Source organism: Nerophis ophidion, linkage group LG08 (assembly GCF_033978795.1).
Source record: "Nerophis ophidion isolate RoL-2023_Sa linkage group LG08, RoL_Noph_v1.0, whole genome shotgun sequence".
Lineage (NCBI taxonomy): Eukaryota > Metazoa > Chordata > Actinopteri > Syngnathiformes > Syngnathidae > Nerophis > Nerophis ophidion.
In genome coordinates this window covers 17,810,871-17,837,336 of record NC_084618.1, presented here as the reverse complement: position 1 = coordinate 17,837,336, position 26,466 = coordinate 17,810,871, and the positions used below count along the sequence as shown (strand labels likewise).

At 34.8% G+C, this 26,466-nt stretch overlaps 1 protein-coding gene across 1 annotated transcript in view; it reads left to right on the top strand.

Moving 5' to 3' along the window:
* Window positions 1-25,291, top strand: part of LOC133557447 (synaptic vesicle glycoprotein 2C-like) — an 88,047-nt gene extending 62,756 nt beyond the window's left edge. The window contains exons 5-12 of the mRNA XM_061907907.1: window positions 2,088-2,221; window positions 2,289-2,378; window positions 2,531-2,641; window positions 5,911-5,999; window positions 9,475-9,639; window positions 12,181-12,314; window positions 24,748-24,951; window positions 25,048-25,291. Of these exons, the coding sequence (XP_061763891.1) occupies window positions 2,088-2,221; window positions 2,289-2,378; window positions 2,531-2,641; window positions 5,911-5,999; window positions 9,475-9,639; window positions 12,181-12,314; window positions 24,748-24,951; window positions 25,048-25,211 (1,091 nt within the window). The 3' untranslated portion in view covers window positions 25,212-25,291. The remainder of the gene's footprint in view (window positions 1-2,087; window positions 2,222-2,288; window positions 2,379-2,530; window positions 2,642-5,910; window positions 6,000-9,474; window positions 9,640-12,180; window positions 12,315-24,747; window positions 24,952-25,047) is intronic.
* Window positions 25,292-26,466: the final 1,175 nt, after the last annotated feature.

Here is a 26,466-nt window from a genome sequence, read left to right as displayed (position 1 = left end):
CGCTTTAAGTTAGCATGTGTGCGGTTTATGTGAGCCAGGATGCACTCGCGAGACGTTTCCTAAGGAAATGTTGAGCACCGCACTAAGTTCTTGAGTACCGTATTTTTCAGACCATAAGGCACATCTTAAAACTCATTTGTATACCGTAGGCTTTAAATTTAGACCAGTTGATCTGCCGTTTCTTTTCTGCTCTGCACCCCCCTCTCCTTCGTGGAGGAAGGGGCACAGGTTTGGTGGCCACGGATGGAGCGCCAAATGTCCAATGTCGGGACCCGGGGTGGACCGCTCGTCTGTGCATCGGTTGGTGACATCTCTGTCTCCGCTCAGGATGGTCTCCTACTGGCCTCACTGTGGACTGGACCCTCACTATTATGTTAGATCCACCATGGACTGGACTCTCACTATTATGTTGGATCCACTATGGACTGGACTCTCACTATTATTTTAGATCCACTATGGACTGGACTCTCACACTATTATGTTAGATCCACTATGGACTGGACTCTCATTATTATGTTAGATCCACTATGGACCGGACTCTCACTATTATGTTGGATCCACAATGGACTGGACTCTCATTGTTATGTTAGATCCACCATGGACTGGACTCTCATTATTATGTTAGATCAACTATGGACTGGACTCTCATTATTATGTTAGATCAACTATGGACTGGACTCTCACTATTATGTTAGATCCACTATGGACTGGACTCTCACACTATTATGTTAGATCCACTATGGACTGGACTCTCATTATTATGTTAGATCCACTATGGACCGGACTCTCACTATTATGTTGGATCCACAATGGACTGGACTCTCATTGTTATGTTAGATCCACCATGGACTGGACTCTCATTATTATGTTAGATCAACTATGGACTGGACTCTCACTGTTATGTTGGATCCACCATGGACTGGACTCTCATTATTATGTTGGATCCACCATGAACTGGGCTCTCATTATTATGTTGAATCCACCATGGACTGGACTCTCATTATTATGTTGGATCCACCATGGACTGGACTCTCACTGTTATGTTGGATCCACCATGGACTGGACTCTCATTATTATGTTGGATCCACCATGGACTGGGCTCTCATTATTATGTTGGATCCACCATGGACTGGACTCTCATTATTATGTTGGATCCACCATGGACTGGACTCTCACTATTATGTTGGATCCACCATGGACTGTACTCTCATTATTATGTTGGATCCACCATGGACTAGACTCTCACTATTATGTTGGATCCACCATGGACTAGACTCTCACTATTATGTTAGATCCACTATGGACTGGACTCTCACACTATTATGTTAGATCCACTATGGACTGGACTCTCACACTATTATGTTAGATCCATTATGGACTGGACTCGCACTATTAAGTTAAATCCACTATGGACTGGTCTCTCACAATATTATGTTAGATCCTCCGTGGACAGGACACACAGGCAAGGATCGGACCAGACCCCCTCCACAAGGGAGAGTGGGACATAGAAGAAAAAGAAAAGAAACAGCAGATCAACTGGTCTAAAAAGGGAGTCTATTTAAAGGCTAGAGTATACAAATGAGTTTTAAGGTGAGACTTAAATGCTTCTACTGAGGTGGCATCTCGAACTGTTACCGGGAGGGCATTCCAGAGTACTGGAGCCCGAACGGAAAACGCTCTTTAGCCCGCAGACATTTTTTGGGCTTTGGGAATCACTAACAAGCCAGAGTCCTTTGAACGCAGATTTCTTGCCGGGACATATGGTACAATACAATCGGCAAGATAGGATGGAGCTAGACCGTGTAGTATTTTATACGTAAGTAGTAAAACCTTAAAGTCACATCTTAAGTGCACAGGAAGCCAGTGCAGGTGAGCCAGTACAGGCGTAATGTGATCAAACGTTCTTGTTCTTGTCAAAAGTCTAGCAGCCGCATTTTGTACCAACTGTAATCTTTTAATGCTAGACATGGGGAGACCCGAAAATAATACGTATTTGCAGAAAATCTGGACGGTAGAACTTTATCCAGGGTTGTTTACACCAACAGATGAACTGATGGATAACGGTGCTTGTGCTCATTTCACGCCAGGTTGGAGTTTCAGCATGGGCTCCGCCTACCAGTTCCACAGCTGGAGAGTGTTTGTGGTGGTGTGCGCCTTCCCCTGCGTCTCCGCCGTGGTCGCCCTCACCTTCATGCCGGAAAGCCCTCGGTTCTTCCTACAGGTGAGAGAGCGGCCACACCCGCCCCGACCGTGGCTAGGATTTAAAACACCGCCCGACTCTCGCCTAGATGGGCAAACACGACGAGGCGTGGATGGTCCTTAAACAAATCCACGACACCAACATGCGAGCCCGCGGGGAGCCGGAGAGAGTCTTCACCGTGAGTCCCAGGGGCGCCCCCTCCTGGCCGCGACAAGACCGGACTGACGAGAATGTGTGTGTGTGTGTGTGTGTGTGTGTGTGTGTGTGTGTGTGTGTGTGTGTGTGTGTGTGTGTGTGTGTGTGTGTGTGTGTGTGTGTGTCCCGCTGCAGGTCAACCGCATCAAGATCCCCAAGCAGCTGGACGAGCTGGTGGAGATGCAGAGCGAGTCCAGCAACGCGGCCATCAAAGTTCTCATCAAAGTCAAGACGGAACTCCGGGGGGTGAGTTTCCTTTGAACTCTTCTTACTTTCAAGACGGGAATACTGCACACCACAAGTTGGCAGACTCACACCAAATGAACTTGAAAAAATAACACAACGTGTACTGTATTTTCTGGACTATAAAGTGCACTTTTCTATAAGCTGCACCCACTAAACTTGATAGCACAAACCCCGTTTCCATATGAGTTGGGAAATTGTGTTAGATTTAATTATAAACGGAATACAATGATTTGCAAATCCTTTTCAACCCATATTCAGTTGAATGCACAACAAAGACAAGATATCTGATGTTCAAACTTGTAAATTTAATTTTTTTTTGCAAATAATAATTAACTTACAATTTCATGGCTGCGACACGGGCCAAAGTAGTTGGGAAAGGGCATGTTCACCACTGTGTTACATCACCTTTTCTTTTAACAACCCCCAATAAACGTTAGGGGACTGAGGAAACTAATTGTTGAAGCTTTCTAAGTGGAATTCTTTCCCATTCTTGTTTTATGTAGAGCTTCAGTCGTTCATCAGTCCGGGGTCTCCGCTGTCGTATTTTACGCTTCATGATGCGCCACACATTTTCGATGGGAGACAGGTCTGGACTGCAGGCGGGCCAGGAAATCACCCGCAGTCTTTTTTTACTAACCCACGCTGTTGTAACACATGCTGAATGTTGTTCTGCATTGTCCTGCTGAAATAAGCAAGGGCGTCCATTAAAAAGACAATGCTTAGATGGCAGCATATGTTGTTCCAAAACCTGTATGTACCTTTTAGCATTAATGGTGCCTTCACAGATGTGTAAGTTACCCATGCCTTGGGCACTAATGCACCACCATACCATCATAGATGCTGGCTTTTGAGTTTTGCGTTGATAACAGTCTGGATGGTTCGCTTCCCCTTTGGTCCGGATGACATGATGTCAAATATTTCCAAAAACGATTTGAAATGTGGACTCATTAGACCACAGAACAATTTTCCACTTTGCATCAGTCCATGCTAGATGATCTCGGGCCCAGAGAAGCCGGTGGCGTTTCTGGATGTTGTTGATAAATGGCTTTCACTTTGCATATTAAAGCTTTAACTTGCACTTACAGATGTAGCGACCAACTGCATTAAGTGACAGTGTTTTTTCTGAAGTGTTCCTGAGCCCATGTGGTGATATCCTTTAGAGATTGAAGTCGGTTTTTGATACAGTGCCGTCTTAGGGATCAAAGGTCACGGTCATTCAATGTTGGTTTCCGGCCCTGCCGCTTACGTGGAGTGATTTATCCAGATTCTCTGAACCTTTTGATGATATTATGGACCGTAGATGTTGAAATCACTACATTTCTTGCAATTGCACTTTGAGAAACATTGTTCTTAAACTGTTTGACTATTTGCTCACGCAGTTGTGGACAAAGGGGTGTACCTCGCCCCATCCTTTCTTGTGAAAGACTGAGCATTTTTTGGGAAGCTGCTTTTATACCCAATCATGACACCCACCTGTTCCCAATTAGCCTGCACACCTGTGGGATGTTCCAAATAAGTGTTTGATGAGCATTCCTCAACTTTATCAGTATTTATTGCCACAATTGCCAACTTCTTTGTCACGTGTTGCTGGCATCATATTCTAAAGTTAATGATTATTTGCAACAACAAAAAAAAGTTTACTAGTTTGAACATCAAATATGTTGTCTTTGTAGTGCACTCAACTGAATATGGGTTGAAAGGGATTTGTAAATCATTGTATTCCGTTTATATTTACATCTAACACAATTTCCCAACTCATATGGAAACGGGGTTTGTCAATATTAGAGATGTCCGATAATGGCTTTTTTGCCGATATTGTCTAACTCTTAATACCGATTCCGATATCAACAGGTACCAATATATACAGTCGTGGAATTAACACATTGTTATGCCTAATGTTGTTGTGATGCCCCGCTGGATGCATGTAAAAATGTTTTCCAAAATAAATTAACTCAAGTTACGGAAAAAAAAATGCTAACATGGCACTGCCATATTTTATTATTGAAGTCACAAAGTGCATTATTTTTTTTGTTTAACATGCCTCAAAACAGAAGCTTGGAATTTGGGACATGCTCTCCCTGAGAGAGCATGAGGAGGTTGAGGTGGGCGGGGTTTGGGGGAGGGGGGGGGTATATTGTAGCGTCCCGGAAGAGTTAGTGCTGCAAGGGCTAAAAGGGGTAAAACGGCTGATCAAACAAAACAGAAGTCACCGCATGGACACACCATAAGCCACGGACATACATTGGTAGGAAATATTTTTTAAATGTTTATTTACACACCTTAAATGTTTCCAAAAGGTGTCTGTAACAGGACAGTAAAACGGCTGATCAAACAAAACAGAAGTCATTGTCATGAACACACCATAAGCCACAGATATACATTGGTAGGAAAGATTTTCTAATTGTTTGTTTACACACCTTAATTGTTTCCAAACAGTGTTCATAACAGAGCAGTAAATTGGCTGATCAAACAAAACAGAAGTCACCGCATCAACACACCATAAGCCGCAGATATATATTGGTAGAAAATATTTTTTAAATGTTTATTTATATACCTTAATTGTTTCCAAACGGTGTCTGTAACAGGGCAGTAAAACGGCTGATCAAACAAAACAGAAGTCATCGTCATGGACCTACTAGCTGCGGAAGCTAGCGGTCCAATCAACTTAACAGGCTCAATAACTCCGTGACACGTCTTGTAAACAACGTGTTAGCATATTTGCTAATGCTAACGACACGAGCTTCATTACGTTACAATAGAACGTACGAATATGCTCGAAAACACTCCGACAGACATCATGCATGTGACGGTTTAGTAAGTTGAATAGTTTTAGTTATATTGTAAAACTTACAAACATTGCTTGGAGTGATGACTAGAGAATCATTTCAGTAGAAAAAACAATGGACGGTGAGAAGACGGAACGGCACTTCTACTTCCGGTTGAAAGCTCTCAAAAGAAGAGCACTCGTCCAAAAGATGGCGCCATAGCACAAACAACAACACGCCTTTTCAGTTGCTCTGCGTGTTTAAAAAAAAATTAAAATAAATTGTATGGCCATCCGCGAAGAAAAATCCATAAAATATCTGCACCGTTTAATAAGCCGCAGGGCTCAAAGTGCAGGAAAAAAGTAGCGTATGTACACACACACACAACTGCTGCTACTACTAAGGAGGAATATTGAAGTGATAATCATGCAATCCTACGGTTTGTGGATAAGGTGAGTCTGAGGTTCAACGCATGGAATCATGACAAGCGTTGTCTTGTCCCAGATCTGGTCCACGTTCATGAGATGCTTCGACTACCCTGTGAAGGACAACACCAAGAAACTGGCGGTGGTTTGGTTGACGCTCTCCTTCGGGTAAGCGCTCACGTGGTGTTGTATTAAGGAATGTTGACATGCAACGGTGGGTAGTAAGGCGTTCCAAGCACTCCAATATGTTTACTAAAGTGACTTTTTGGGGTGAATTGGTCTTGGTTGTTAGCTTAGTTACGTTTTTGTAGGGGACAACATTTGTTTCACCCCCCCCCCCCCCCCCCAAGTTAATGTTTATGTTTTACCTGTATATATCTATTTAAGGAGCACTTCAATAAAGGGGCTGTTTGCTCAGTTGCGTTTTTCTAGGGGACAACATTTTTTCACGCCCCTCCTGAAGTTAATGTTCATGTTTTATCTGTATATATATATATATATATATATATATATATAGTACGCTATTGCCTCTCACCCACCCCCCCCACCCACCCACTCCCCAACACCTCACACACTATTTGACAAGCACTGCAAGAAACGGGCTGTTTGCTCAGTTACATTTTTCTAGGGGACAAAAAAAAATGTTCGCGCCCCCCCCTGAAGGTGATCTATATTTATCTGTATGTGTCAAGATATATGCTATTGGTTCTCACGCCCCCCCGATCCCTCACGCACTATTTGAGAAGCACTGCAATAAAGGGGCTGTTTGCTCAGTTACATTTTTGTAGGGGACATTTTTTCAGGCCTACCACCCTGAAGTTAATGTTCATGTTTTATCTGTATATCTATTCCCTATCGCCTCTCACGCCCCCCCAACACCTAAAGCACTATTTGAGAAGAACCGCAATAAAGGGGGTGTTTGCTCAGTTACATTTTTCTAGGGGAAAACATTTTTCTCACGCCCCTCCTGCCCCCTGTAGTTAATGTTTATGCTTTACCTGTATATCTATTACGGTATGGCCTCTCACGCCCCCCCAACACCTCACGCACTACTTAAGAAGCACTGCAATAAATGGGGTGTTTGCTCAGTTACATTTTTCTCGGTGACATTTTTTTTCACGCCCCTCCCTGAAGTTAATGTTTATGTTTTACCTGTATATATCTATTACACTATGGCCTCTCACACCCCCCTGCAACACGTCACGCAGTGTTTAAGAAGCACTGCAATAAAGGGGCTGTTTGCTCAGTTACATTTTTCTAGGGGACAACATTTATTTCACGCCCGCCCTGAAGTTAATGTTCATGTTTTATCTGTATGTATATATATATATATATATATATATATATATATATATATATATATATATATATATATATATATATATATATAGTACGCTATTGCCTCTCACGCCCCCCGACACCTCACGCAGTATTAAAGAAGCACTGCAATAAATGGACTGTTTGATCAATTATATCTTTCAAGGGGACAACATTTTTTCACGCCCCCCCTGAAGTTAATGTTTATGTTTTATCTGTATATATATATAGTACGCTATTGCCTCTTACGCCCCCCCAAAACACCTCACCCACTATTTGACAAGCACTGCAAGAAACGGGCTGTTTGCTCAGTTACATTTTTCTAGGGGACAAAAAAAATGTTCGCGCCCCCCCCTGAAGTTGATCTATATTTATCTGTATGTGTCAAGATATATGCTATCGGTTCTCAGCCCCCCGATCCCTCACGCACTATTTGAGAAGCACTGCAATAAAGGGGCTGTTTGCGCAGTTACATTTTTCTAGGAGACATTTTTTCAGGCCTACCACCCTGAAGTTAATGTTCATGTTTTATCTGTATATCTATTCCCTATCGCCTCTCACGCCCCCCCAACACCTAAAGCACTATTTGAGAAGAACCGCAATAAAGGGGCTGTTTGCTCAGTTACATTTTTCTAGGGGACAACATTTTTTTCACGCCCTTCCTGCCCCCTGTAGTTAATGTTTATGTTTTACCTGTATATCTATTATGCTATGGCCTCTCACGCCCCCCCAACACCTCACGCACTACTTAAGAAGCACTGCAATAAATGGGGTGTTTGCTCAGTTGCATTTTTCGAGGGGACAACATTTTTTTCACGCCCCCCTGAAGTTAATGTTTGTTTTATCTGTACACCTATTACGCTATGGCCTCTCACGCTCCCCGACACCTCACACACTATTTGAGAAGCACTGCAATAAAGGGGCTGTTTGCTCCGTTACATTTTTGTAGGGGCCTTTTTTTCACGCCTACTACCCCGGAGTTAATGTTCATGTTTTATCTGTATATCTTTTACGCTATGGCCTCTCACGCCCCCCGAACACTTCATGCACAATATAAGAAGAACAGCAATAAAGTGGCTGTTTGCTCAGTTACATTTTTCTAGGGGACAACATTTTTTTCACGCCCCTCCTCCCCCTGAAGTTAATGTTTATGTTTTACCTGTATATCTATTACGCTATGGCCTCTCACGCCCCCCCAACACTTCACGCACTACACAAGAAGCACTGCAATAAATGGGGTGTTTGCTCAGTTAAATTTTTCGAGGGGAAAACATTTTTTCACGCCCCCTAAAGTTAATGTTTATATTTTATCTGTATATCTATTACGCTCTGGCCTCTCACGCTCCCCGACACCTCACGCACTATTTGAGAAGCATTGCAATAAAGGTGCTGTTTGCTCCGTTATATTTTTCTAGGGGAAATTTTTTCACGTCTACCACCCCGAAGTTAATCTTCATGTTTTATCTCTATATCTTTTACGTTATGGCCTCTCACGCTCCCCAACACCTCACGCACTATTTGAGAAGCACTGCAATAAAGGGGCTGTTTGCTCCGTTACATTTTTCTAGGGGACATTTTTTCACGCCTACTACCCCGAAGTTAATGTTCATGTTTTATCTGTATATCTTTTACGTTATGGCCTCTCACGCCCCCCAACTCCTCAAGCACTATTTGAGAAGAACCGCAATAAAGGGGCTGTTTGCTCAGTTACATTTTTCTAGGAGACAACATTTTTTTCACGCCCCTCCTGCCCCCTGTAGTTAATGTTTATGTTTTACCTGTATATCTATTACGCTATGGCCTCTCACGCCCCCCCAACACCTCACGCACTACTTAAGAAGCACTGCAATAAATGGGGTGTTTGCTCAGTTACATTTTTCTCGGCGACGTTTTTTTTCACGCCCCTCCCTGAAGTTAATGTTTATGTTTTACTTGTATATATCTCTTATGCTATGGCCTCTCACGCCCCCCTGCAACACGTCACGCACTATTTAAGAAGCACTGCAATAAAGGGTCTGTTTGTTCAGTTACATTTTTCTAGGGGATAACATTTATTTCACGCCCCCCCTGAAGTTAATGTTCATGTTTTATCTGTATATATAATACGCTATTGTCTCTCACGCCCCCCAACACCTCACGCAGTAGGAAAAAAACACTGCAATAAAGGGGCTGTTTGATCAGTTACATTTTTGTAGGGGACAACATTTTTTTCACGCCCCTCCCTGAAGTTTTATTTGTATATCTATTACGCTATGGCCTCTCACGCCCCCCAACACCTCACACACTCTGTGACTTGAACGTTTGACGACCCGGTTGGCGTGCGCAGGTACTACGGACTGTCGGTGTGGTTCCCCGACGTGATCAAGCACCTCCAGGCCGACGAGTACGCCTCCAGGGTGAAGATTCACAACAACGAGCGCATCGAGGACTTCACCTTCAACTTCACCCTGGAGAACCAGATCCACAGAAACGGGGTGTTCCTCAACGACAGGTAAGCCTGACTGTGTGTTTCCCTGACACCAGACTAGCACGTCCAGCTTTTTTGTGGCCCCTAAACAACACATTGTTTGTGGCCCCATTTCGGTGTTTGATATTACTCAAATGACATATGCAGTCACACTTTTCCAGCAGATATATTTTCAACTTTCAGCTCATATTTCATTACATTTAGGTTCAAATGATTTAAATGTTGAATCTCAAAATAAATATTAAATACAAACCTAAATGTAAATGGTAAATGGGTTATACTTGTATAGCGCTTTTCTACCTTCAAGGTACTCAAAGCGCTTTGACACTACTTCCACATTTACCCATTCACACACACATTCACACACTGATGGCGGGAGCTGCCATGCAAGGCACTCACCAGGACCCATCAGGAGCAAGGGTGAAGTGTCTTGCCGAAGGACACAACGGACGTGGCTAGGATGGTAGAAGGTGGGGATTGAACCAGTAACCCTCAGATTGCTGGCACAGCCACTCTACCAACTTCGCCACGCCATCCCCATTCCCCAAATGTGGAATTTAAATCAAAATATTAAATATAAATCTAAAAGCAGCCTTTTAACATTAAATCTAAATTTTATATCTAAATCTACAGTAAATGTAAAAGCTAAGTGTTCAATAAAAATCTAAATGGTAATTATAAATGTTATTAAATATAAATGTTGGATTTCACATTTAGCAGTAACATTTAGATGTATATTATCTAAAACTTCAAATGTATATATATATACATATATATATATATGTTTGGGCTTCACGGTGCCTCACAATACGAAGGTCCTGCAGTCCTGGGTTCAAATCCAGGCTCGGGATCTTTCTGTGTGGAGTTTGCATGTTCTCCCCGTGAATGCGTGGGTTCCCTCCGGGTACTCCGGCTTCTTCCCACTTCCAAAGACATGCACCTGGGGATAGGTTGATTGACAACACTAAATTGGCCCTAGTGTGTGAGTGTGAATGTTGTCTGTCTATCTGTGTTGGCCCTGCGATGAGGTGGCGACTTGTCCAGGGTGTACCCCGCCTTCCACCCGATTGTAGCTGAGATAGGCGCCAGCGCCCCCCGCGACCCCAAAAGGGAATAAGCGGTAGAAAATGGATGGATGGATATATATGTTTATATATATATATATATATATATATATATATATATATACAGTATACTGTATATATATGTGAGTATATATATATATATGTACAGTATATATATATATATATATATATATATATATATATATATATATATATGTTATATACTATCTAAATGTTAACTATAAATGTTATTTTTAACATTTAGCTTCAAAATGTATATTTGTCTAACACATTTTTTATTAAAGCTAATAAAATTGAAATTATGTAATATTATCATGACGCGGCCCTCCTATGCGATGTGGCCCACCATGAAAATGGGTTTTGACGCCTTTGGCATAGATTTTTTATGCCAGGGTCTCAGAACCGCGGGCTGCATTTGGCGTTATTTTGCGGCCCCCACCTTAATATGAAAGTTTAATGTTAGTGCGGCCCGCGAGTTTTATATGAATGGTGCTTGACAAAGTTGTGTTATTTGGGTCCAAAATGGCTCTTTCAACGTTCTGGGTTGCCTACCCCTGCGTTAGTGGAAAAGCGGCAAATGAGTGTAAGCGACAGCGACTGTCATGGTCCACATCTTGGACCATGTCATATTCTGGTTTTGTTTCTGTTTTATCATCCTGTGTTGCATTCAACGTCTTTGGTTCCCGGTGGCACTTCCTGTTTGGTTTTCTGTTGTCAGGGTAACTCATTCAGTGTCACCTGATTCTGGTTTGTCGTCACGCACCTGACTTGATTAGTTATCTCCTTATTTATGACCGCCCTTGTTTTACATTCGGTCTCGGACTATAGTTTGCTACACGCAACAAGTGACATCGATCTTCCCGCATTGTGGTAACTATCTTTTTTCACCCTATTAGCTTCCATGCTATTTTGTTTGTTTACTTGTCCTTAGTTTACATACTAGCGCTTTCAGTTCATTCTAGCTTCCACGCTAGTTCTGTTTGTTTTGTCTTTAGTGCCTATGTGCCAGTATTTCTGTTATTAGTTTGTTTTTGTAGTTAGGAATAAATCATCATTCCTACCTTAACGCTGTGTTCCATCTCTGCTGCACCACGAGAACGCAAACACACGCCAGATGTCACAGAGACGTTGCCATGGAGACGAGGGTTTTCTTACGTGCCTGGCTGCAGTCACACCGCGACACCTGTCCGTCAGTAATAACAGTCCCCGATAACGTGGACCAATTCAAACCGTTATTTTTTTTTTCATTTTTATTCTTTAATTTGCATTGCCTCACACAATGAAGACTAGCCGTCACTTTTTTGCGCTCTCTATCCCAGTACTTTCCCGGCTATTATCCGCCGACCGCGTGTCACAACACGCTCGCTGCTGCACGTCGCTCATTTGAATCCCGCCTCCTTTATCTCCGCCTTGAACAGGAAATGAAACGGCGTCGTCAAAAATAACAGAGCATGGTTAAATCCTTCTCCCCTCCATGCAGGTTCATCAGTATGAAGTTCAAGGCCGTGTCCTTCATCAACTCCTCCTTCATGAATTGCTATTTTGAGGACGTCTCCTCGGTGGGGTCCTCCTTCAAGAACTGCACCTTTGTCGACTCCTTCTTTTACAACACAGGTAAGTTTGCGCCCGTTTGGGTCTCTGCTTCCTCCGAGCTCCCGACCGGCGCAGAGAAACTCCAATGTGGAGATGTGAGGTTGGTGATCGAATCGGGTCTTTTAAACGTCTCTTTTAAAGTGAGTGACGAGAACCGATTCCTCAGTTGTGAGTTGTTGGTTTGGGAACCGATTTTTATGGACATGCAAATTTAGCGTCTGCTGAGGCCTGCCACCCGACTGCCAACCGGGCTAAAAAATTACTCAAAATGTGTCAAAACTTTGAACTTTTACTAAAATAAAAAAACAATTTAAATACTTAGAAATATATATATATTTAGTGACAGGTTCAAACACTGATGGCATCTATTAAACAGACAAAGAAGCAAGGAATTAAACACAGACAGAATTACACTTCAGTAAGTGCTGGCTGTTTCTCGGCTGACCTCTGACCCCTCATTAGGCTTTTAATGTGGTTTCGAGGAGAGAGAATCACTTCAAGCGACTTTGCAGATCACGTCCGACTCTGGCATGCAGGACGGCCATCTCCGCATGGCAGTGCTGCAAGTTCAACCAGATGTCATGAGTGCTTTGAGAGAGAAGTGGAGCTGAATCAGACCTGGTGGGAGTCTGCATCTGAAAATGATTTCCCTGCAGCACTCAGGAAAATGCTGAACATGGACTCGCTGAAAAGCACATATTGCCGACAAAGCACCATGGGAAACCAAGTCTCCTTTGCCCCCCAGCATCGTTGCTGCATGAGAGGGTGGGAACAAGAACAGCAATTTAACCCTTTAGCCGGACTCAAATCTTATCATTCTTAAAAATAAAAACTCGGTTTCTACAAATGTGAAGTAATTATGAGATAAGGAAGTTGAAACTATTAGATGAAAAGTCGAAATTATGCGATTAAAAGTTGAAATTGTAAGACAAAGATTCATAACCATGCCCAAATGCAGCTGAGATAGGCTCCAGCGACCCCGAATGGGACAAGCGGTAGAAAATGGATGGATGGATGGCCATGAAAAAGTTGGAATTATGAGATAAAAGGTCGTAATGATTAGACAAAAAGCCAAATATTTGAGACAAATATGTATATTACGAGATAAAAAGTTATAATTATGAGATAAAAAGTTGAAATTGTAAGACAAAAATTCATAATTATGACATGAGAAAGTCAGAATTAGGAGATAAAAATTCGTATTAATTATTAGATTTTTAAAAATCGAAATTATGAGATGAAAAGTCATTTTTATGAGATAAAAAGTCAAAATTATGAGATAAAAAGTATATTATGACATAAAAAGTAGTAATTATGATATAAAAAGTCAAAAATATGAGATGAAAGATCAGAATTATGAAACAAAATGTATATTATGAGATAAAAAGTCATAGTTATGAAATAAAAAGTCAAAATTATGAGATGAAGTCAGAATTATAGGACAAAAATGTATATTATGAGATAAAAAGTCATAATTATAAGATAGAAAGTCGAAATTATGAGATAAAAAGCTGAAAGTGTAAGACAAAAATTCACAATTAGGACATGAGGAAGTCAGAATTATGAGATAAAAAGTCGGGATGATTATTAGATTAAAAAAATAGAAATTATGAGATAAAAAGCCATGTTTATGAGATAAAAAGTCAAAATTATGAGACAAAAATGTATATTATGCGATAAAAAGTCATAACTATGAGATAAAAAGTCATATTTATGAGATAAAAATTCAGATTTATGAGACAAACAGGTATGTTATGAGATAAAAGGTCATAATTATGAGATAAACTGTCGAAATTATGAGATAAAAAGTTGAAATTGTAAGACAAAAAATCATAATTATGACATGAGAAAGTGGGAATTATGAAATAAAAATTCATATTAATTATTAGATTAAAAATAGAAATTTTGAGGCGAAAAGCCATATTTATGAGATAAAAAGTCGAAATTATAAGATAAAAAGTCAGAATTATGAGACAAACATTTATATAATGACATAAAAAGTAGTAATTATGATATAAAAAGTCGAAATTATGAGATGAAAGATCAGAATTATGACACAAAATGTATATTACGAGATAAAAAGTCATAATTATGAGATAAAAAGTCGAAATTATGAGATGAAGTCAGAATTATGAGACAAAAATGTATATTATGAGATAAAAAGTCATATTAATGAGATAGAAAGTCGAAATTATGAGATGAAAAGTTGAAATTGTAAGACAAAAATTCATAATTATGACATGAGGAAGTCAGAATTATGAGATAAAAAGTCGTAATAAGTATTAGATTAAAATAATCAAAATTATGAGATGAAAAGCCATGTTTATGAGATAAAAAGTCATAATTATGAGACAAAAATGTATATTATGAGATAAAAAGTCATAATTATGAGATAAAAAGTCAAAATAATAAACTAAGAAAGAAAGAAAGAAAATTATGAGATAAAATGTCTAAATTATGAGATAAAAAGTTGAAATTGTAAGACAAAAATACATAATTATGACATAAGAAAGTCAGACTTTTGAAATAAAAAGTCGTAATATTTATTAGATTTAAAAATAATAATAATTATGAGATGAAAAGCCATTATTATGAGATAAAAAGTCGAAATTATGAGATGAAAAGTCAATTATGAGACAAAAATGTATATTATGAGATAAAAAGTCATAATTATGAGATAAACTGTCAAAATTATGAGATAAAAAGTTGAAATTGTAAGACAAAACTTCATAAATATGACATGAGAAAGTGGGAATTAGGAGATAAAAATTCATATTAATTATTAGATTAAAAAATCAAAATTATGAGACGAAAAGCCATATTTATGAGATAAAAAGTCGAAATTATGAGATAAAAAGTCAGAATTATGAGACAAAAATGTATATAATGACATAAAAAGTAGTAATTATGATATAAAAAGTTGAAATTATGAGTTGAAAGATCAGAATTATGAAACAAAATGTATATTATGAGATAAAAAGTCATAGTTATGAAATAAAAAGTCAAAATTATTAGATGAAGTCAGAATTATAGGACAAAAATGTATATTATGAGATAAAAAGTCATAATTATGAGATAGAAAGTCGAAATTATGAGATAAAAAGTTGAAATTGTAAGACAAAAATTCATAATTATGACATGAAGTCAGAATTATGAGATAAAAAGTCGTAATAAGTATTAGATTAAAAAAATCAAAATTATGAGATGAAAAGCCATGTTTATGAGATAAAAAGTCATAATTATGAGACAAAAATGTATATTATGAGATAAAAAGTCATAATTATGAGTTAAAAAGTCAAAATAATAAACTAAGAAAGAAAATTATGAGATAAAATGTCTAAATTATGAGATAAAAAGTTGAAATTGTAAGACGAAAATGTATAATTATGACATAAGAAAGTCAGACTTTTGAAATAAAAAGTCGTAATATTTATTAGATTTAAAAAAAATAATAATTATGAGATGAAAAGCCATCATTATGAGATAAAAAGTCGAAATTATGAGATGAAAAGTCAATTATGAGACAAAAATGTATATTATGAGATAAAAAGTCATAATTATGAGATAAACTGTCGAAATTATGAGATAAAAAGTTGAAATTGTAAGACAAAACTTCATAAATATGACATGAGAAAGTGGGAATTAGGAGATAAAAATTCATATTAATTATTAGATTAAAAAATTGAAATTATGAGATGAAAAGCCATATTTATGAGATAAAAAATCGAAATTATGAGATAAAAAGTCAGAATTATGAGGCAAAAATGTATATAATGACATAAAAAGTAGTAATTATGATATAAAAAGTCGAAATTATGAGATGAAAGATCAGAATTATGAGACAAAATGTATATTACGAGATAAAAAGTCATAATTATGAGATAAAAAGTCAAAATTATGAGATGAAGTCAGAATTATGAGACAAAAATGTATATTATGAGATACAAAGTCATAATTATGAGATAAAAAGTCGAAATTATGAGATAAAAAGTTGAAATTGTAAGACAAAAATTCATAATTATGACATGAAGTCACAATTATGAGATAAAAAGTTGAAATTGTAAGACAAAAATTCATAATTAGGACATGAAGTCAGAATTATGAGACAAAAAGTCGTGTTAATTATTAGATTAAAAAAATATCGAAATTATGAGATGAAAACCCATGTTTATGAGATAAAAAGTCAGAATTATGAGACAAAAATGTATATTATGCGATAAAAAGTCATAATTATGAGATAAAAAGTCATATTTATGAGACAAATATGTATATTATGAGATAAAAGGTCATAATTATGAGATAAAATGTTTAAATTATGAGATAAAAAGTTCAAATTGTAAGACAAAAATATGTAATTATGACATAAGAAAGTCAGACTTATGAGATAAAAAGTCGTAATATTTATTACATTTAAAAAAAAAAAATTATGAGATGAAAAGCCATATTTATGAGATAAAAAGTTGAAATTATGAGATGAAAAGTCAATATGTGAAAAAATGTATATTATGAGATAAAAAATCATAATTATGAGATAAACTGTCGAAATTTTGAGATAAAAAGTTGAAATTGTAAGACAAAACTTCATAACTATGACATGAGAAAGTGGGAATTATGAGATAAAAATTTATATTAATTATTAGATAAAAAAATCGAAATTATGAGATGAAAAGCCATATTTGTGAGATAAAAAGTCGAAATTATGAGATAAAAAGTCAGAATTATGAGACAAAATGCATATTATGAGATAAAAAGTCATAATTATGAGATAAAAAGTCGAAATTATGAGATGAAGTCAGAATTATAGGACAAAAATGTATATTATGAGATAAAAAGTCATAATTATGAGATAGAAAGTTGAAATTATGAGATGAAAAGTTGAAATTGTAAGACAAAAATTCATAATTATGACATGAAGTCAGAATTATGAGATAAAAAGTCGTAATAAGTATTAGATTAAAAAAATCAAAATTATGAGATGAAAAGCCATGTTTGTGAGATAAAAAGTCATAATTATGAGACAAAAATGTATATTATTAGATAAAAAGTCATAATTATGAGATAAAAAGTCAAAATAATAAACTAAGAAAGAAAGAAAGAAAATTATGAGATAAAATGTCTAAATTATGAGATAAAAAGTTGAAATTGTAAGACAAAAATGTATAATTATGACATAAGAAAGTCAGATTTTTGAAATAAAAAGTCGTAATATTTATTAGATTTAAAAAAAATAATAATTATGAGATGAAAAGCCATTATTATGAGATAAAAAGTCGAAATTATGAGATGAAAAGTCAATTATGAGACAAAAATGTATATTATGAGATAAAAAGTCATAATTATGAGATAAACTGTCGAAATTATGAGATAAAAAGTTGAAATTGTAAGACAAAACTTCATAAATATGACATGAGAAAGTGGGAATTATGAGATAAAAATTCATATTAATTATTAGATTAAAAAATTGAAATTATGAGATGAAAAGTCAGAATTATGACACAAAATGTATATTACGAGATAAAAAGTCATAATTATGAGATAAAAAATCGAAATTATGAGATGAAGTCAGAATTACGAGACAAACATGTATATTATGAGATAAAAAGTCAAAATAATAAACTATGAAAGAAAGAAAGAAAATTATGAGATAAAATGTCTAAATTATGAGATAAAAAGTTGAAATTGTAAGACAAAAATATATAATTATCAATAAGAAAGTCAGACTTTTGAAATAAAAAGTCGTAATATTTATTAGATTTAAAAAAAAAATACTTATGAGATGAAAAGCCATTATTATGAGATAAAAAGTCGAAATTATGAGATGAAAAGTCAATTATGAGACAAAAATGTATATTATGAGATAAAAAGTCATAATTATGAGATAAACTGTCGAAATTATGAGATAAAAAGTTGAAATTGTAAGACAAAAATATATAATTATGACATAAGAAAGTCAGACTTTTGAAATAAAAAGTCGTAATATTTATCAGATTTAAAAAAAATAATAATTATGAGATGAAAAGCCATTATTATGAGATAAAAAGTCGAAATTATGAGATGAAAAGTCAATTATGAGACAAAAATGTATATTATGAGATAAAAAGTCATAATTATGAGATAGAAAGTCGAAATTATGAGATAAAAAGTTGAAATTGTAAGACAAAAATTCATAATTATGACATGAGGAAGTCAGAATTATGAGATAAAAAGTCGTAATAAGTATTCGATTAAAAAAATCAAAATTATGAGATGAAAAGCCATGTTTATGAGATAAAAAGTCAGAATTATGAGACAAAAATGTATATTATTAGATAAAAAGTCATAATTATGAGATAAAAAGTCAAAATAATAAACTAAGAAAGAAAGAAAGAAAATTATGAGATAAAATGTCTAAATTATGAGATAAAAAGTTGAAATTGTAAGACAAAAATGTATAATTATGACATAAGAAAGTCAGACTTTTGAAATAAAAAGTCGTAATATTTATTAGATTTAAAAAAATTATAATTATGAGATGAAAAGCCATTATTATGAGATAAAAAGTCGAAATTATGAGATGAAAAGTCAATTATGAGACAAAAATGTATATTATGAGATAAAAAGTCATAATTATGAGATAAACTGTCAAAATTATGAGATAAAAAGTTGAAATTGTAAGACAAAACTTCATAAATATGACATGAGAAAGTGGGAATTAGGAGATAAAAATTCATATTAATTATTAGATTAAAAAATCGAAATTATGAGATGAAAAGCCATATTTGTGAGATAAAAAGTCAAAATTATGAGATAAAAAGTCAGAATTATGAGACAAAAATGTATATAATGACATAAAAAGTAGTAATTATGATATAAAAAGTCGAAATTATGAGATGAAAGATCAGAATTATGAGACAAAATGTATATTACGAGATACAAAGTCATAATTATGAGATAAAAAGTCGAAATTATGAGATGAATTCAGAATTATTGGACAAATATGTATATTATGAGATAAAAAGTCATAATTATGAGATAGAAAGTCGAAATTATGAGATAAAAAGTTGAAATTGTAAGACAAAAATTCATAATCATGACATGTAGTCAGATTAATGAGATAAAAAGTCGAAATTATGAGATGAATTCAGAATTATTGGACAAAAATGTATATTATGAGATAAAAAGTCATAATTATGAGATAGAAAGTCGAAATTATGAGATGAAAAGTTGAAATTGTAAGACAAAAATTCATAATCATGACATGTAGTCAGAATTATGAGATAAAAAGTCGTAATAAGTATTAGATTAAAAAAATCAAAATTATGAGATGAAAAGCCATGTTTATGAGATAAAAAGTCATAATTATGAGACAAAAATGTATATTATGAGATAAAAAGTCATAATTATGAAATAAAAAGTCAAAATAATAAACTAAGAAAGAAAGAAAGAAAATTATGAGATAAAATGTCTAAATTATGAGATAAAAAGTTGAAATTGTAAGAAAGTCAGACTTTTGAAATAAAAAGTCGTAATATTTATTAGATTTAAAAAAAATTATAATTATGAGATGAAAAGCCATTATTATGAGATAAAAAGTCGAAATTATGAGATGAAAAGTCAATTATGAGACAAAAATGTATATTATGAGATAAACTGTCGAAATTGTAAGACAAAACTTCATAAATATGACATGAGAAAGTGGGAATTAGGAGATAAAAATTCATATTAATTATTAGATTAAAAAATTGAAATTATGAGATGAAAAGCCATATTTATGAGATAAAAAATCGAAATTATGAGGTAAAAAGTCAGAATTATGAGACAAAAATGTATATAATGACATAAAAAGTAGTAATTATGATATAAAAAGTTGAAATTATGAGATGAAAGATCAGAATTATGAGACAAAATGTATATTACGAGATAAAAAGTCATAATTATGAGATAAAAAGTCAAAATTATGAGATGAAGTCAGAATTATGAGACAGAAATGTATATTATGAGATAAAAAGTCATATTAATGAGATAGAAAGTCGAAATTATGAGATGAAAAGTTGAAATTGTAAGACAAATATTCATAATTATGACATGAGGAAGTCAGAATTATGAGATAAAAAGTCGTAATAAGTATTAGATTAAAAAAATCAAAATTATGAGATGAAAAGCCATGTTTATGAGATAAAAAGTCAGAATTATGAGACAAAAATGTATATTATTAGATAAAAAGTCATAATTATGAGATAAAAAGTCAAAATAATAAACTAAGAAAGAAAGAAAATTATGAGATAAAATGTCTAAATTATGAGATAAAAAGTTGAAATTGTAAGACAAAAATGTATAATTATGACATAAGAAAGTCAGACTTTTGAAATAAAAAGTCGTAATATTTATTAGATTTAAAAAAATAATAATTATGAGATGAAAAGCCATTATTATGAGATAAAAAGTCGAAATTATGAGATGAAAAGTCAATTATGAGACAAAAATGTATATTATGAGATAAAAAGTCATAATTATGAGATAGAAAGTCGAAATTATGAGATAAAAAGTTGAAATTGTAAGACAAAAATTCATAATCATGACATGTAGTCAGAATTATGAGATAAAAAGTCGTAATAAGTATTAGATTAAAAAAATCAAAATTATGAGATGAAAAGCCATGTTTATGAGATAAAAAGTCATAATTATGAGACAAAAATGTATATTATGAGATAAAAAGTCATAATTATGAAATAAAAAGTCAAAATAATAAACTAAGAAAGAAAGAAAGAAAATTATGAGATAAAATGTCTAAATTATGAGATAAAAAGTTGAAATTGTAAGAAAGTCAGACTTTTGAAATAAAAAGTCGTAATATTTATTAGATTTAAAAAAAATTATAATTATGAGATGAAAAGCCATTATTATGAGATAAAAAGTCGAAATTATGAGATGAAAAGTCAATTATGAGACAAAAATGTATATTATGAGATAAACTGTCGAAATTGTAAGACAAAACTTCATAAATATGACATGAGAAAGTGGGAATTAGGAGATAAAAATTCATATTAATTATTAGATTAAAAAATTGAAATTATGAGATGAAAAGCCATATTTATGAGATAAAAAATCGAAATTATGAGGTAAAAAGTCAGAATTATGAGACAAAAATGTATATAATGACATAAAAAGTAGTAATTATGATATAAAAAGTTGAAATTATGAGATGAAAGATCAGAATTATGAGACAAAATGTATATTACGAGATAAAAAGTCATAATTATGAGATAAAAAGTCAAAATTATGAGATGAAGTCAGAATTATGAGACAGAAATGTATATTATGAGATAAAAAGTCATATTAATGAGATAGAAAGTCGAAATTATGAGATGAAAAGTTGAAATTGTAAGACAAATATTCATAATTATGACATGAGGAAGTCAGAATTATGAGATAAAAAGTCGTAATAAGTATTAGATTAAAAAAATCAAAATTATGAGATGAAAAGCCATGTTTATGAGATAAAAAGTCAGAATTATGAGACAAAAATGTATATTATTAGATAAAAAGTCATAATTATGAGATAAAAAGTCAAAATAATAAACTAAGAAAGAAAGAAAATTATGAGATAAAATGTCTAAATTATGAGATACAAAGTTGAAATTGTAAGACAAAAATGTATAATTATGACATAAGAAAGTCAGACTTTTGAAATAAAAAGTCGTAATATTTATTAGATTTAAAAAAATAATAATTATGAGATGAAAAGCCATTATTATGAGATAAAAAGTCGAAATTATGAGATGAAAAGTCAATTATGAGACAAAAATGTATATTATGAGATAAAAAGTCATAATTATGAGATAGAAAGTCGAAATTATGAGATAAAAAGTTGAAATTGTAAGACAAAAATTCATAATTATGACATGAGGAAGTCAGAATTATGAGATAAAAAGTCGTAATAAGTATTAGATTAAAAAAATCAAAATTATGAGATGAAAAGCCATGTTTATGAGATAAAAAGTCAGAATTATGAGACAAAAATGTATATTATGAGATAAAAAGTCAAAATAATAAAGTAAGAAAGAAAGAAAGAAAAATTATGAGATAAAATGTCATATTTATGAGACAAACATGTACATTATGAGATAAAAGGTCATAATTATGAGATAAACTGTCGAAATTATGAGATAAAAAGTTGAAATTGTAAGACAAAACTTCATAAATATGACATGAGAATGTGGGAATTGTGAGATAAAAATTCATATTAATTATTAGATTAAAAAATTTAAATTATGAGATGAAAAGCCATATTTATGAGATAAAAAATTGAAATTATGAGATAAAAAGTCAGAATTATGAGACAAAAATGTATATAATGACATAAAAAGTAGTAATTATAATATAAAAAGTTTAAATTATGAGATGAAAGATCAGAATTATGAGACAAAATGTATATTACGAGATAAAAAGTCATAATTATGAGATAAAAAGTCGAAATTATGAGATGAAGTCAGAATTATAGGACAAAAATGTATTTTATGAGATAAAAAGTCATAATTATGAGATAAAAAGTCGAAATTATGAGATAAAAAGTTGAAATTGTAAGACAAAAATTCATAATTATGACATGAGGAAGTCAGAATTATGAGATAAAAAGTCGTAATAAGTATTAGATTAAAAAAATCAAAATTATGAGATGAAAAGCCATGTTTATGAGATAAAAAGTCAGAATTATGAGACAAAAAGTCAGAATTATGAGACAAAAAGTCAGAATTATGAGACAAAGATGTATATTATGAGATAAAAAGTCAAAATAATAAACCAAGAAAGAAAGAAAATTATGAGATAAAATGTCATATTTATGAGACAAACATGTACATTATGAGATAAAAGGTCACAATTATGAGATAAAATGTCCTGATGATTGAGGGAACCCCTCATGAAACAGTTCTGTAGAGATGAAATAGTCTTGTGATTTTTCCCCCACATATATATATATATATATATATATATATATATATATATATATATATATATATGCTCGATTTGGACTAAAAATATGTTTATCTAACATTTTTCGAGTTGTAACTGTGAAAATGTTGATCCTGTCTGTCAGTCAAAACCCCATCGTCAAAACATGTATTTTGAAAGAGCATTTTCACCCGGAAGCTGCAAACCGGAAAAACTATTAGCGCTAAACAAAGTGAGCAATATAGCATATGCTACCGATTACATTATGGCTCTCGCAACATTGTCTGACTGCGATGAGTTGGCGACTTGTCCAGGGTGTACGCCGCCTTCCGCCCGATTGTAGCTGAGATAGGCGCCCGCGACCCCTAAAGGGGAATAAGCGGTAGAAAATGGATGGATGGATGGAACATTGTCTGAATAGTTTTGCACCGCTGCAGTGATCATTATGAGATAGAAAGTCGAAATTATGAGATAAAAAGTTGAAATTGCAAGACAAAAATTCATAATTATGACATGAGGAAGTCAGAATTATGAGATAAAAAGTTGTGATAATTATTAGATTAAAAAAATCGAAATTATGAGATGAAAAGCCATGTTTATGAGATAAAAAGTCAGAATTATGAGACAAAAATGTATATTATGAGATAAATGGTCATAACTATGAGATAAAAAGTCATATTTATGAGATAAAAAGTCATATTTACGAGACAAACATGTATATTATGAGATAAAAGGTCATAATTATGAGATAAACTGTTGAATTTATGAGATAAAAAGTTGAAATTGTAAGACAAAAATTCATAATTGTGACATGAGAAAGTGGCAATTATGAGATAAAAATTCATATTAATTATTAGATAAAAAAAAAAGCTGCAAACCGGAAAAACTATTAGCGCTAAACAAAGTGAGCAATATAGCATATGCTACCGATTACATTATGGCTCTCGCAACATTGTCTGACTGCGATGAGGTGGCGACTTGTCCAGGGTGTACGCCGCCTTCCGCCCGATTGTAGCTGAGATAGGCGCCCGCGACCCCAAAAGGGGAATAAGCGGTAGAAAATGGATGGATGGATGGAACATAGTCTGAATAGTTTTGCACCGCTGCAGTGATCACTGTACATCACTTAAAGCTTTTAAAAAAGTAAGAGGTACGTCAATTTTCAAGTACTAAACCAAATTGTGAAATAAAACAGAAAGGCTTGACTGAGCGTTCGCCATCTTTGATACCAAACGAGTATCGTCTGTCATTTCACTTCTTACCTTTTCATTATACAACCCCAAACTGGAGCAGTGGGTATTTCCTGATATTATTCCACTTACTGATGATTTAAAATGTGTTTTAAAGTGACCACACAGCTTCTGGTGCACTTGTAATGCTTTGAAATGGACAGCAGCGCCCCCTGCTGTGGAAAAGCAGACATAACAGCTACTTGTAAATATTGACTCAATCAATTCAGGCAAATGACAAATTGTGGCCCTTCCATTTTATTCCGATTTAAAGCAAAAGTGTGCATATCTTGCAGATATCGACGATGCCAAGCTGACAAATTCCAGGGTCATCAGCAGCTCCTTCCACCACAACAAGACGGGCTGTCAGATGACCTTCGATGACGACTACAGCGCCTACTGGGTCTACTTTGTCAACTTCCTGGGAACGCTGGCTGTGCTGCCCGGAAACATCGTCTCGGCCCTCCTCATGGACAAAATAGGGCGTCTCAGCATGTTAGGTACTGACTTTAGATATAAATAGCAGCCTAAATGTCATCCACGTTGGCCTTTTGAACACGCGTGACGCTGGACGTGACCCATGTGTCACTGTTCAGGAGGCTCAATGGTGCTGTCGGGCATCAGCTGCTTCTTCCTTTGGTTCGGCACCAGCGAGTCCATGATGATCTTCATGCTGTGTCTCTACAACGGCCTCAGCATTTCCGCCTGGAACTCCTTGGACGTTGTCACCACAGAGCTCTATCCCACGGACAGGAGGTGAGTCCGGGACCAGTTGGGCCTATTTCCGCGTCACGTGCACATTATCACGGGGTCCCGATCTGATACCGATATCAGTCCGATAACGGCAAAAGAATGATATCAACTTGCATCTAAAATCCTCGACACAAGCAGTCCTGCAGCGTCTCTGCTTGTGCAAAGCTGGACAGCCAATAAGGTTGCTCTTTTCTTCTATTTCAGGGACGTTGTTTACAAAAGGTAATCATACTAGGCTACAGGCCACACCAGACTTGGGTAAATTAAGACCCGGGGAGCCGCGTTAAGCTTTTCAATTTCGCCCGCCGGACATTCCCAAATATTTTTTTAGATCTTTAAAGGGAACATTATCACAATTTCAAAAGGGTCAAAAACAATAAAAATCAGTTCCCAGTGGCTTGTTGTATTTTCATTTTTATTTTTCTAAATTTTACCGGTCCCCAAATATCCCTAAAAAAAAAGCTTTAAAGTGCTTGATTTTTGCTATTTGCGATGCGACTATCCATTTCCCTGTGACGTCACACAGTGCTGCCAATGTAAACAAACAATGGGAATACCACAGCAAGATATAGCGACATTAGCTCGGATTCAGACTCGGATTTCAGCGACTTAAGCGACTTAACAGATTACGCATGTTATGAAACGGATGGTTGGAGTATGAAAGTATTGAAGAAGAAACCGAAGCTATTGACCGAATAGCTATTGACGCTATTCATAGCCATAGCATGGCCGAATAGCTGCGTTAGCATCGCCGGTAAAATGTGCGGACCAAACGATCAGGACTTTCATATCTCGTGACACAGGAGCAACTTAAATCCTTCGATTGGTAAGTGTTTTTTTCGCATTAAATGTGGGTGGAAGTAAACGTGATATAGTTGCAAATGCATATACAGGTTATCCATACATCTCTGTGCCATGTCTGCTTTAGCACCGCCGGTAAATAGCATGTTAGCATCGATTAGCGTAGCATGTTAGCATCGATTAGCTGGCAGTCAACATCAACAAAACTCACCTTTGTGAATTTGTAGACTTTATAGTTGCAAATGCATCTGCAGGTTATCCGTACATCTCTGTGCCATGTCTGCTTTAGCACCGCCGGTAAATAGCATGTTAGCGTCGATTAGCGTAGCATGTTAGCATCGATTAGCTGGCAGTCACGCCGCGACCAAATATGTCTGATTAGCACATAAGTCAACATCAACAAAACTCACCTTTGTGATTTCGTTGAATTTATCTTTGCAAATGCATCTGCAGGTTATCCA